At 42.9% G+C, this 13,420-nt stretch overlaps 1 protein-coding gene across 12 annotated transcripts in view; it reads right to left on the minus strand.

Annotated features, from left to right (window-relative positions):
• Positions 1-13,420, minus strand: part of LOC108000547 (protein sprint) — a 122,972-nt gene that overhangs the window by 39,391 nt on the left and 70,161 nt on the right. For 4 of the 12 annotated variants that reach the window (XM_017060940.3, XM_017060936.3, XM_017060935.3 and 1 more), the window contains exon 1: positions 2,743-3,221. The exons of 7 other annotated variants lie outside the window; for them this stretch is intronic. In XM_017060940.3, coding sequence (XP_016916429.1) covers positions 2,743-2,807 — 65 coding nt within the window. In that variant the 5' untranslated portion in view covers positions 2,808-3,221. Of the gene's footprint in view, positions 1-522; positions 3,222-13,420 lie in introns of those variants that run through there. One more of the 12 variants, XM_017060944.3, reaches the window with a different exon arrangement.

Raw genomic sequence — 13,420 nt, forward strand, 5'->3', positions numbered from 1 at the left:
GCTTTATCGAGAAATTGTGCGGGGCGAAAAATATATGGAAGGAAGAAAAAAAGAAGAAGGGAGAAAATTTGTGCCACGTCATTCTCGGTGACGATGATGACTCAACTTGCAAGTATGCGAATGTCATAACACGAGTATTTAGAAAAATATAGAGATCTAAAATATGCCAATTAATTTTATCACAACTTTATCTCCTTATTATTATTATTGTTATTGATATTATTATTATTAGTAGCGTTCGTGTTATCAATTTACCAGTTATCTTTTCAATATTGATTCTATTGAAGCAAAAACAAAATTACTATCGACGCAAAATTAAAAGATAACTCGTGACACCTATAACCTTATTATATTGAATTCGCGTGATTAATATATATCTCTCAGAAATTGGTAATCCCTTATCGCGTGTTATCGCCACGTTTCTTTTCTTTTCTTCTTCTTCTTTTTTTTTCTTTTCAAACTCAATAATTTCGTAAGAATTTATCGAAGCTTATTCGACAACTCTTGCACTCGTCGACTCACCTCCTTATTCTATTCAACAATTTTTTTAGCATAATTCGTCACAACGGCGAAACCATCTCTCAGAACAAGCGACGATCCAATTCACGGCCAACAATAATTTGCCACGAAGAACTTGGTACATCTTCGATTAATCGGTTTTCATAGTTTACACAATTCCAACAATCCAACGATTCTTCGACCAAACTTTCTTTCATCGCAAAAAACCATTTTCCTCTCCAATTACGTTACGATAGTACAACAACAACAACAATAATCCATCCTCGGAACTAAAATTCCCTTCTGCTTTTTTCCTCCCTCCAACGCGACTCCGCAAACTCGATTCCTCTCGCGGAATTATTTAGCTCGACAGAGGAAGAAATTACTCGGCGAGAAAAGAGTCGAGAAACCGAATTGACGAACTATTTAGCGGAGCGGATGCAAAGTATTTTATCGCGCGAAAAACAGCGAATAACAGAGTTTATTAAGCGGCGAGAATGTCGAATCAAATCGGTCACGAGCATTGATCCCGGAGGCTGGCATGGAACTGCGGCCGCACCACCCACGACGACCACGTCCACTGCCTCTACTTATCGTTATCACACTGATAAGTGACGCTCGCGACGTCATCAATCACTGAAACAGGAGAGTTGCAACGGCACGAGCGGAATTTACAATCCTTGACCGTGTAAAAAAAGTCTCAATTTTCAAAAGAAACGAAATCTCTCTCTCTCTCTCTCGTGCGAAAAAATCGCGAGCAGAAGAATTTTCAGGAAGTTGGGGAGCGGTTGGAGAATTATTCTAAGACGGGACGAAGGAGAACGGAGCAGACAGAGATCCCTTATCGGTCGTGATGTATAGCACTTCTTTCCAAATCGATAGAGTTCCTTGAGCACACGTTTCTATTCTGTCGTTTCGAAGACGAGGAGGATTTCCATTGCATTTCCGGCAAGGAAAGTACTCGAGGAATCGATATCTTTTTATTTTTATGATCGCTAGATAATCGCTACATCATCGTCTTTCTTCCGAACGTAATTGTGATTACGATCGCGGGAGAAGATACAGTTGATAAGTTCTAATATCTCTGCTATCCCTAATCCGTCCATGTTTTCCCCACGGACACGTTCCATCTTGTTCCACGAGAAAGAAAACGGACCGGTCAAAGAGAGTCGAAAGTCGGACAGAGTCCAATTCCCGTCACATCGGGATTCACTTTAATCAAAATCCAACGTTTCGTTTGATCAAAGAGCGAACTACCTTTGCACGGGGATCCTCCTTCTTTCACGATGAGGCGTTCGATAAGGCATCCGTGACACACGGTTAACGAGCGGTCCGTTATCAGAGCTACGACAGTGTCACTAGCCGGAAGATTATCGTGCGATAAAGCTTGGTCGCGGAATCGAATAACTGCAATACATTTCTCAGTTCATCGAAAAGTATTTTGCCCCAAAATAATTCGAGTTGTCGAAAAAATTGTCGAAAGTAATGTCGCTGAATTTGCTTCGTTCAAAGAGTTTAAAAGGTTTTAAAACGCGAAAAAAACCTGTATTTTCTATCGTCGTAATATTTATACAAAAATTACGCGTATATATTTATTTTATATCTACGATAAGTCTGTCGGGATCGTGCGAAGAGTAAAATAAAAAATCAATAAAGGGTTAAATATAAATTCCATTTAAAAATCTTAAAAAGTATAAAACGTTCAATGTGTATTGTACGGTAAAATGTAAAGAATAGATATATTTTTTTTAAATTATTCAACGGTTGATCAAAGATAATTAAATGGGTTTCACGTTAGTATTCGCGTTATCGTTAATTGGTATTTTCGTCGTAAACGTAAGTACGAGAAAATAGCGAAGGAAAAGATTCACCGTATTCTACGAGGAATGGCGATAAGCAACGACGTGACACGGAAATCGTCGTCTTATCAACACAAAACAAGAGATAGGAACACGATGTTGCGTATCGTTGAACGCTCTTCTAATTATTTCCTTCGTCCGCGACTTTCTCCGTCCACGTATTCAACGGATTTGTCGTTGGACAAATTACGATCGTCCATAATAAAACACGAATATACACGCGATGCCACTCGTTCAATTCCGTTGGGCTTTCCCTCTAGGACACAAATGGAAGCCTCGAGCAGAAGCTCCAAAGACGAAAAGTAGGATAAAAGAAATTTGATTTTTCTGGTGTCTCTACGTGTTTACGGTGAAACGACCGTTGACACTTTTCAGTCATTCTTACCAAGAACTCTGCTTGAGTACTCGATCACTCTTATCGACAGATTCGCGACGTTGTCGCGAGACCATTGCCTCCTCTCGATCGGCAATCACGTAAAAGTGACGTCACTGGTGTCGCGCGATCATCCCTTTTTTTTTTATTCCCCTCTATCTCTCTCACCGATTCGCTTTTCCTCTCCTGAAAGATGCCTTCGATCGATACCGCGCCGCGATAGACTTCTCTCGACTTTCACTTCCGATGTCCACCGCCACCACGTGACCCACCACAACAGAACCGATCTCACGACCAAACGAAACTCACTGCACGACGAGTGGACACACTTGGAAATTGCTTCTTTGCAGAAGGGAGAGAAAAAGGAGGCACACGCGCGACACACCGATGGACGGCGAGATACGCCGTGACGCCGGTTGGCGACGCACTAGTCGGCGGCGTCGCGACGACACGCACAAACGCGTACAGAGACGCAACTGTCGGTTCGTAGACACGAGACCGGTCTACTACCTACCGACCGGCTACACGCCGGGGTGGGGGAAGCTAGGGGAGACGCGCACGCGCATGCGCAACTGGTTCATTCTAACCTTGCCATCGGCATCGATACCGTCGCTAGATCCACCAAACTCGATGGGATGATGCCAGTCGAAAAATCGACGACGACCACCGGAGAAAGTAATTGTCCGCTTGCTTTTTTTCGCCTTTTACGGCTCGGACGCCCGTGAACCAGCCTTTTTCTATGAAAAGGGAACAATCCTATTAGAGGTTATAGGTAGAAAAGGATGCTTGATCACAGTTCGGTCGAGAACGAGTTTTCGATATACCGAAAGGTAAATGATTAGAGAGATTCTACAAAGAAATTCTCTCGAGATCAATAATCTTTATTAATAAATATCATCTTCGATTTCGATGTTCCTCGAACGAATACCTTAATCATTATCTCGATGATCAACGGATCTCACTTTTCACGACAATCTCCGTCAACATTTCAGCAACAATCGTACAAAGCTAATTAGCCGATCGACACCTCGATCGAATCGGTTTAATCGTTCCCCCGTTTAAAAGAAACGCGGTCGTCGTGCGAGTGTTCTGTATCCAGGAAACCGGTCCATCCTCCGCAAGAGCAACCACCGATCGTGATCGACCGTTACGATCCATCGTGGTGTTAGATCTGTTCGCTCGTGCCGAGGTGTGGCCCCAAGAAACCACGGTGGTTGCGGTGTATCGGCTTATGTAACAGGTTTTACGTGGCCGTGGCGTTCGGACGACCGCTGTAGCAAAGCGCGAGCTTCGCTGCCCTGGATCCTTTCCTTTTTCAATCGCACCTGAACGCACGGTTTTACCGCGCAGTTGCGGTTTCGCCACCAAGGATCTGGAAATGATGGATAATGGCCGGGAAAAGGACAACCATTGTTTATCGGCTTCTGTTCTGCCTCTTTCTGCTCCGTCTTTTTGCGGATTGTAATTATGATGCGATCCTCCTTACGATCTACTTTCTCTTTTTATTTACCAATTTGATAACTAACACGAAATATTTGCAGTGGATATTTTCACGTTATTCGAGAATTTAATTTAATTTATCGATTAATGATAAATACGAAGTTGATATTGGTTAAATTTGGAACGAACGGCTTCTGGGAGAGAAATGCTTATCGATCGCAATTCTCCCCGGAAACGTTGAAAACCCGAGTCGGCGAGTTATTTATCCGGCAGCAGTGTCGACGCGAGATTATCTCGCAATATTTTCTCTTTAACGAACGCGAATACAGTTTTCCACGATTTATAAAACGAACACGATCCACGGAAGTGAGCTGTTTCTCCACGGGAATCGCGATTGGAGCGTGGTTCGAGGCAATCGTTGACTCGCGTAATCGGACGCTCCGCCATATAATACTCGTGAAACTAACGTGGACCACTCTAACCTGCGCTCTCCTCGTTTCCGTGGCTCGACCGAGGAAAGCGGGACTGAAAGAGAGGCACGAGTGAAAGTAGATACGAGGAAGCACGGACAAAGTGAAATAGCGGAGACATTGAATGGAAGAATCGATATTTGAAATTTGAAATCGAGGCAAGTTTCCGGTTATAAAGGTCCGTTGCTTAAAAAGGTTCTTTGAATCTTTCGGCTGAATGATGAATAGAAATTAATATTGAAAGTACAAGCGTGAAACTGTTCTTCAAACATCCGATAATCGATATCGTATTTCATGATTCACCTTTCATAGCGAGAACAAATATCGTACAGTTTCTAAATCAATACTCGAATCCTCGTTACCGTCCTATTCGATATCTAATCTATCGAAATGGAACATTAATCATTCTGTCGCATAATTTGCACGATGCAGGCGAAATCACCACTCGATCAACGATCAACTCTCACGTCCAATTCCCAAATTACGAACAGACGAAATAATTCAAACAATTGAAATTAAGTAGAATTCGGTATTAAAGTAACTCGCTCGAAAAACTTTAAATTTTATATCTCGTGATACGTACACACGTATTCTTACGATCTTCGTCGATCCAACGAACGTTGCTAACCGAAATAACTCCAATCCAACAATCCAAAGCCATTTCTCACCAATCTCTAAAGAAGTTGAAAATCCTGTGTAAATCTAAAGAGGGACAGAAAATAAATACACGGTCGAAACATTGATTCCACGTGGATTTTTCAAGGATAGACTTACACAGATCACCGGGAAGCGATCCTCTGGAAAAGGGAGCGCGATGGATTAAGCGAGTGGGTGTAAAAAAGGCCGAGCAACGTTCGGAGGAACCGGGGAATTGGTGGTGGAAGAGATTTGTGGCTGGGTGGTTTAGCACTATCGAGAGAAGAAGAAGAAGAAGAAGAAGAAGAAGATCCACCACGTTTCGCCTCTTCGCGTGGAAAAAGCGACCGCGACTTCAAAATGTGCGCGTGTGTGCGAGAAGAAGAAGAAGAAAGTTTGATCGTTTTCACGGAGAAAAAGTTTATTGTTCACGTGTCGTGAACCGGTCGTAATGATCTCAGACTATTAACACTTACGTACGTGTATTCGTTTCGAGTTCCACGCGCGTCTCGAGCGACGGTTTAATGACTCTCGACGTGGAAAATGCGGAGGGGTTGAAAATGGAGAAATTAATCACGAAAATTTCGATGGAAAATAATCGGAGAGAAAATGTCTTCGAGGACTACTCTCCTCTCCCTTCGCTTGGAAAATCATGAAATAAGTCTTAAGCTCCAGGTGCACCGAGCACACATAATCTGGAAAACTTTCTTCCGAGGCTGCTTCGTATATCTCGTGGATTATAAAAGATACGACCAACTCCTAAGTCGTATCTCTTCCCTTTTGAAGACCCGAGTTGAGAAAAAGTTTTATTTCGATAAAAAAAAAATATCTCGCATTTAAACACATTTCCATCCGGTTTAAATTTTAAATTACAAAACGTACGACTTGTACTCTAATCTAATCAATTCTCTCCACGCGAAACTTCCCTCCTATAATAAAACCCTACTTTTGATTACCTACGAATCCCTTACGAAACTTCTCCATCCATCCCTGTTTCCTTAAAAAAAAAAAGAAAAAACTGGACAAGAGTTAGCTTAGTCGTAAAAAGGAAAAAAAAGGACCCTTCCTCTCGCCGAAGACTTTCTCTCTTCCCTCCTCTTCTCCTTTTTTCCGCTCGAAGAGGCGCTCGATTGTGCCCTCGAGGACGCGCAGGATCCGCGGCCGTCGAGTAATCGCGCTGCACTCTTCCCTCCCCTTCGCGCGTGCCAGACGCCAGATTCGAATATGCAAAATACTCGGCCCCAGGTTTCCAAACAATTTGGAAAACGCGAGGCGAGACGCGGCGCAACAATTGAAACGCGACGTCGTTCCGAGGGCACAATGAATCGTACCGCCGTTGAGAAGAGGGGGGTTTGAATGGAGCACACAGGGTGGAAGGCGCGAATTGGGATTAATTCTCGGGGAACGGACGAACAACGAGCGTCGCTCGGAGGATCGCTCCGGGTTAACGTTAATTGTCGCGCATAAAGCGCTGTTTTGCCCCGTTTTCTCACTCGATACTCGAGCTGTTGCTCTCGAATGCCACAACCTCCTCCTTTTCGTTGCTTCTCCTCCCCTTCTTCCAAGCACCACTTTCATCTTCTCTCTTTGGGCTGATTTTTGCAAGTCAATTATCGCTTTCCCCTCCTTCTTCGCAGAGCGTCTTCCATTTTTCTTTTCTTCTGTTCAAGATCTCGGAGGAAACTCTTTCGATCGTGTCGCGGAATGTATGCAAAACAGCGGAAAAAATTATACGCGGCAGCTCGTTGGATTTTACATCGGGTAAAGTAAAGGGAATATATATATGTATGTATATATACGCATCGAGATAAAACGCGCGAGATGAATATTTTTGCATACGCGATACGAAGAATTTGCATTATCCTCGTATAAATATAATAGTTGAACCGAGTTCTATTTTCTCGGTTCTCGGTTTATCGAACCGAAAGATTCTGATTTCGCGCAAAAGGTTGGAAGCGAGACGAAAAATAATGATACAGCGTCGCAATTTCCGTGGACGAATAAACGAAAAACTCGAGAGGGGGAAAAAAGAAAAAGAAAAAAAAGGAAAAAAGCAACCACGAACCAATTTGCACCTCGTAATCGTGGTAACGGTGCTGGTAATTAGCGCGGCTTCGTATGCACGGAGGAAACATTCCGTCCAACAATTTCCTCCTCTCTAACCTAACTTTTGTTGCTCTCCTTTCAACCGTTTCTTCTCCTCATTTTGTTAATATTTCTTTCATATTTCTGACTGAGCGAATGTATCGATCGTTATCGACGCTCGTTTAATCGAAGTCGATCGGAAAAAGCGTCCATTTTCAAACGCGTTTCTCAGGAAATTACTGAAAAATTACCCGATCGTGGAAAATTTTCGACGGCGAGGAAGAAGAAGAAGAAGAAGGAGATTAAATCGCTGACACAATTCGAAGCGAGAGACGCAATAGGATCTCGAGGAGGACGATGATGGACGATCGTGGCGCGTAATCGGAAGCCAATCCTCCTCCTCCTCCTCCTCCTCTGTCCAGCTTCTCTCCTCTCCAAGGTGATAAATGCCAGCTCCATCGTCCCAGCCTGGCGACAATTGGTCGTGGCGACGACTCTTTCCATTTTCCATCGCTCTCACCTTACCTCCTCATCTCCTCTCTTATCTCTCATATCTCAACCTTCGTCAAATTCTCGAGCAGCAGACCTCTAATATATACGATGAAACACAAGGGAAATCCCGTCACGCGCCATCTGCTCCCAGTCTTTCCTTCTTTCGATCTCGCGATTGCCAATCTTCTTCGAGGATCAGCCTGCTCGATTTCTCCCTCCCTAATTAATATACATTAGGTGTGCAAATAAGTTCTTTTTTTCCCAAATTCCAGATTCTATTACATCAAAATCCTCGTAAGCGTGGTTTCTCTTTTGAAAACGGGATACAAGTCGAATTTTTGATAATAGAATCGTTGTCTTGGAAATATAGGAGAGCGTAGAATTTAAAATTCTTCCCTCTTCTTTTTTCCAAATTCGAGATTTTAATTAAATACGCAAATCAGATACGACAGATATTTGACTCTTTCCAATTCTTCTGGGTCTGATTTTCGTCGAGCGATTTCTTCGATTCACTTCCTCGTGGAACCTTCTCGGTGCAGCCGAACGATTCGTCGTCTTTCGAATTAAATCTTCGCTTCTTCCACATTCCGCGAGATACGTTTTCTCACACACAAACCATTTGGCAACTTCGACACCTGATCTCCTAAGCTAGAACGCAAAAAGTAAGCAGCGACTCGAATGACGCGCCATATCGAAATTATCGCGATTCTCCTGAAGACGAAAGAACGCTCTTTCGGATCAGGCACGAACGGGAACCGATTCGAATTCGGTTAAAAGTTAAGGTAGAAAAAAAGGGGGAGAAAGTTATTTGCATTACCTAATATTTAACGCGTTGACTACCGCGTTACCCGCATTTTGGATTGTTAGAAAAGTAATACAAAAATGGTTTATTAAAAATAATTATTTAGAACGTAAAACTTTAAAGCATTCTATACAAAGCTGACATTGGCCTGAATTTAGATAAAAAGTTGTTGCTATATGATTCACTGAGAGCGAATTAGGGCAAAAATTTTAACAGTTATACCACTCGTTACTCGGCAAACATTCCAACTGTTCGCGTAGAGCGAGGTGACAATTGAGGATCTCAACAATGCGACAGATTGTTAGCAATTATTAGCAGAGCACGCTCGATTACCGAACGAGATTTCGTTGGAAACCGAGCGAAGAGAGAGCGCAACTATCCTAATCTCGCCAAGTATAATATCCAGTTTAAGGGCAGGATCTCCCATTTTCCTCGAGAGGGGCTCGTATCCGCGATCACCTGTACACGAGGCGCACGAAGATCCTTGGACGGTGGTCAGGTAGCGGCGCGGCTTGGAATAATTTAATTAGCGAGCGTAGCAAGCGAAGTGGCAGGACTTATCCCGTGGGTTTAATAGCCGGCTCTTCCCCGTTTCCGACTCTTGCCTCCCGCGGGACCCGTCCGTGTTCGAAACACGCGCCGGCAATTCCCCGCTGGCCGTACGAGATCCTGGAAAAGGGATCCGGAGTGCCGCCCGAACTCGCCTCGTTTTAATGAATTAATTAAGCATTATTTTGCTTAACTGCCCGACTCCTCGAACAAACGCTTCGCACGATCCGTGACACAACATCCCGCGACAAAATTCTCGAATGTTTTCTTTTGAACGGAGGAGAATTTTCCATTTTCAACGAAATCAGGAAGAAGAATCGAAGGATAACAGTCACGTCCTAGTTAAACCTTCGTGAAAATTTCTTCTCCCTTCGAAGAGAGAATCGGAGACGTTTTTCGTTTTCTTGTTCGCCTCCACCTTGTTTCTGGAACGGCGGGAAGGGCGAACTTTTATGTATCGCCGCAAATTGCTCGAGGCCGTCCCTCCTGCCTCCCTCCTCCCGGTCGATGGTTACTTTTTAATTAAAAGTTTCGGCTCTAAAGCCGTAGCCAGAGTCGAGGCGAAAGGGACAAATTGGATCGACGGCGTTCGCGACACCGAGTCGCGCGAGAACGCATCGAGAATGGAAAACAAGGCGAGCACGCGCGTCCGACGGCTGCAACGTGAAAGCATTTCTTTGTCACCTGCTCGTCTCTGCGCCAACTTAGCGAGGGGTGAATGCATTTCTCCTGCTCTTTTTTCTCGCTTTCGTATCGACTTTCCGTTTCGAGCGAACGAAAGGCAAGCGAGCGAGAACAGTGTAATAAAATTATCGTGCTATAATATACAATGGGAATGAAGCAATCGCCAACACACCTCGATGCGTTATATTTGTTATGCGACCACTATCCATTACGCTCGTTCATCGCATTCCAACCTCCTTATCGTTCCCCGCCGATTCGACTTTTATTCCACTCGTATTAAAGATTTCTATTCTTCCATCTTGGAAGAATCTTTCGTTTCTTTTCAACGGAGGACGAATAATTTTTAGTTAGAAGTAATCAATGGATCGAAGGGGTGCTCGCGTCGGTGCCCCGTCTCGAAGAACGAAAAAAGGAAAAATATTGGTTGGAGCATGGTTTTCTGCGACTGGCCGTCGAGAAGGGGCCCGGTCTTCCTTTTACGACGTGACTTGGCTCGACGACACGCGGCCATTAGCATATTCTTCATTCTGCGCCCGACAGAAGCTCTCTCTCTCTCGCTCTCCCCCTTCCGAGTTTCTTGTCATCGGATTTCGAGAACAGAAACGTCCGGGTTCTTTGTGCGCTTCGCTCTCTGTACTTCGTCGACCGATCGGTGGCCATTTTTGGAAAAGGATCGGGGTACAAAGAGGTGGAACAAGGACAGAACGCGTGGGACAGTGGTGGGCAAAATTTAATAGTTGAAGTTACTTCGATAAGTTATCGTGATATGCGAACAATTGTCAAACGGTCGAGGTTACACGAAAAGTGGATTTGCTATAATGGCTACGAATAAATTATTATCGAATTGAAATAATTTTATTCCAAATTTTTAAATAGTTACTTTTTCAACGAGTTAATTCTGGATAAAGATCGTCCATTTTGGATTAATGTGACAAATACCATGGTAGGAATAAAAATAGGCGTTTCCCTTCAAATTAACCAATCAGACCCGCGAGATTTCTTTTCGCTCAGTGATGGATAAAACTTGATGATCGAGCTTACGAATAAAATTACTTCGATAATTTATCGTTAGACGTAATAATAATAATCGCGAATAATTGTCAAACGGTCGAGGTTATACGAAAAGCGGATCTGCTATAATAGTTAGGAATTATCGAATAAGTAACTTTACTCGAAATTTTCTCCACGAATTTCCATCCACTCCACGGTATATGATGCAACCTCGAAGCTCAAAGTTCGAAGACCGTGGCTCCGCGGATCGATACGCGACAATGATCGTTGCAGCCACCCACGCGAGATGGGAAAGAACGCGATGCGCGAGGCAACTATCCGAAGCAACAGGCCGATAATTGCGTACACGAAACCGCGAAGAACAAAGCGGGAGAAGGAGAAGGGTCGTTTGTCAGCGGGAAATAGAACGGTCGATCCGATCGGGCCGCCCTCTAACGAGGCCTCCTCTCGTTATTGTGCCGTCGATCTTTCTCGCCCCGGCCCGTTTTCGATCGCCTAATTAAACCGGACTTCAGGCTTCGCCTTCCACTCGAGACCGATAAAGGCCGAACCAAAACGTGCGTTTTTTCTCTTTCCCTCTCTGCTCGCGAGCCACGCGATCGATGGCGAACGGCCGCCGGATGTCCGACATCCGGGGACAATTTATATCGACGATAAATTCCTGCCCTCTTTCATTAGTGGCCTCGCACGCCAGATTTACGCCTATCTCCCGCGCCATCGTATTTCTCCGCACCTTTTCAATCGTGTATCGGTGAACACCTTGCTCCACTCCCACCCGTGGGAAGGATAGAAGCTAGAAGGAGGAATCCAAGTTTCGAGTGGAATTACTTTTTAGCCCGTGAATCGTTTTCGTTCGTATTCATCAGCGACGGTGGATCGAAGAACCGAGAAATTCGACCTTCGTGCAGTTCACTGGTGGAAAAAAGCGTAGAGGGACGGCACAGGGGCAAGAGGGATCCTTATCTCTACTTCGGACGGTTTGTTGACGATCCTACACCACGCGCTACAGTGTTGGGCATTAAATCGTTGAAAAAAAGTATCCAAGTTTAAAACTGGGAATAAAGTTATTTTAAAATGCTCGAATAATATTTATTCGTAGCTGTTAGCTGCGTAGCTGGTTGATCCGCTTTTCGTGTAACAACGATAAATTATTGAAGTAACTTATCGATTTACTATTAAATTTTACGTCCATTACTGCTACGTGATAGTAGAAAAGTTTAATTTGAATTTTGAAAATCGTAAAAATTATTTTCATTTACGAAGTTACGTTAAGGATAATCGTCTAAAACTGGAAGCTGAAATATTTTCGAAATTATTTATACTACGTCTAGCTTATTTATATATATATGTATACAATCATTATCTTAACTACTACAAAATTACAAAATTACAAATCATAATTAATCTATACGTACGATGAGAAATAAAAAACATTTTATATGTTAGATGTTAGAATTCTTTGAATTCTATGCCTACGTCGATGCGTCGAGGTTTAAATCATCGTTTTGTATCAGCGCACGTAACAAATATGACACAGAAATAAAAATGAGTGTAAAAATATTAATTTCCTTCCAAATTAACCAATCAGATTCGCATTTCTTCCGTGAAACTTCTTTCCACCAGTCAGCAAAATTTAATAGTTGAATAAAATTATTTGAATAAATTATTTCGTTAATTTGTCGTTCGAAACGTAATAATAATTGCAAATAATGGTTGAGATTACGAAAAGCGGACCGACTATAATAACTACGAATAAATATTATTCAAGCATTTTAACAAATAATTACTTAAAATAACTTTATTCAAAATTTTTTAACTAGTCTTTCAACGGATTAATGCCCAACCCTGTTTGTAGTTGAATTTGTTCCTTTTGCTCGATCCGTTCGCTTGTCTCGTCGCTGAATTCCTGATCTGACTTTTTTTAAAAAACCAATAAAGGAACATTGACGATTATGTCTGTTCCTAGTTGAAGTGAGTAATTAGTTCGATAAGTTACTCGAATAATTTAAAATGTAATAATAATTGCAAATAATAGCCGAGATTGTACGAAAAGTGGATCGACTGTAACAACTATTTAAAGCATCTTTATTCGAAATTTTTAACTAGTTATTTTTTCAATGCCCAACAATTCCGCTAACAGCGTACATTTTCGCGAATAGTTATAGTTGTGCGATCTTTTTCAAGCGGAAACTTGAACACTACGTGGGAAAATACAACGAATTTTTTTTCTCTTGCGATCGATAAAAACGACGGTTAAAAACATGGCGGGAGAGGGGGGAGATTCGCGACGTAGTTTCAACGACGCGACGTTGCTTCGAGATCCCTCGCGCGCGGTTCGACTTATCATCGGTGAATTAAATTTCGATCCACTTCCATAACCGTGAACTTGCGAATCGCATCGCGACGTTTCATTCAATTTAAATTCTCGCTCGATCGAATTTTTTTCGCCGCTCCTATGTAAATGGCGATCCTGCTCGACACTTCGACAATTCACGGTCTGCCATTGTGCGCTATGATTCAT

Source organism: Apis cerana, linkage group LG9 (genome assembly GCF_029169275.1).
Source record: "Apis cerana isolate GH-2021 linkage group LG9, AcerK_1.0, whole genome shotgun sequence".
In the NCBI taxonomy this organism is placed as follows: domain Eukaryota; kingdom Metazoa; phylum Arthropoda; class Insecta; order Hymenoptera; family Apidae; genus Apis; species Apis cerana.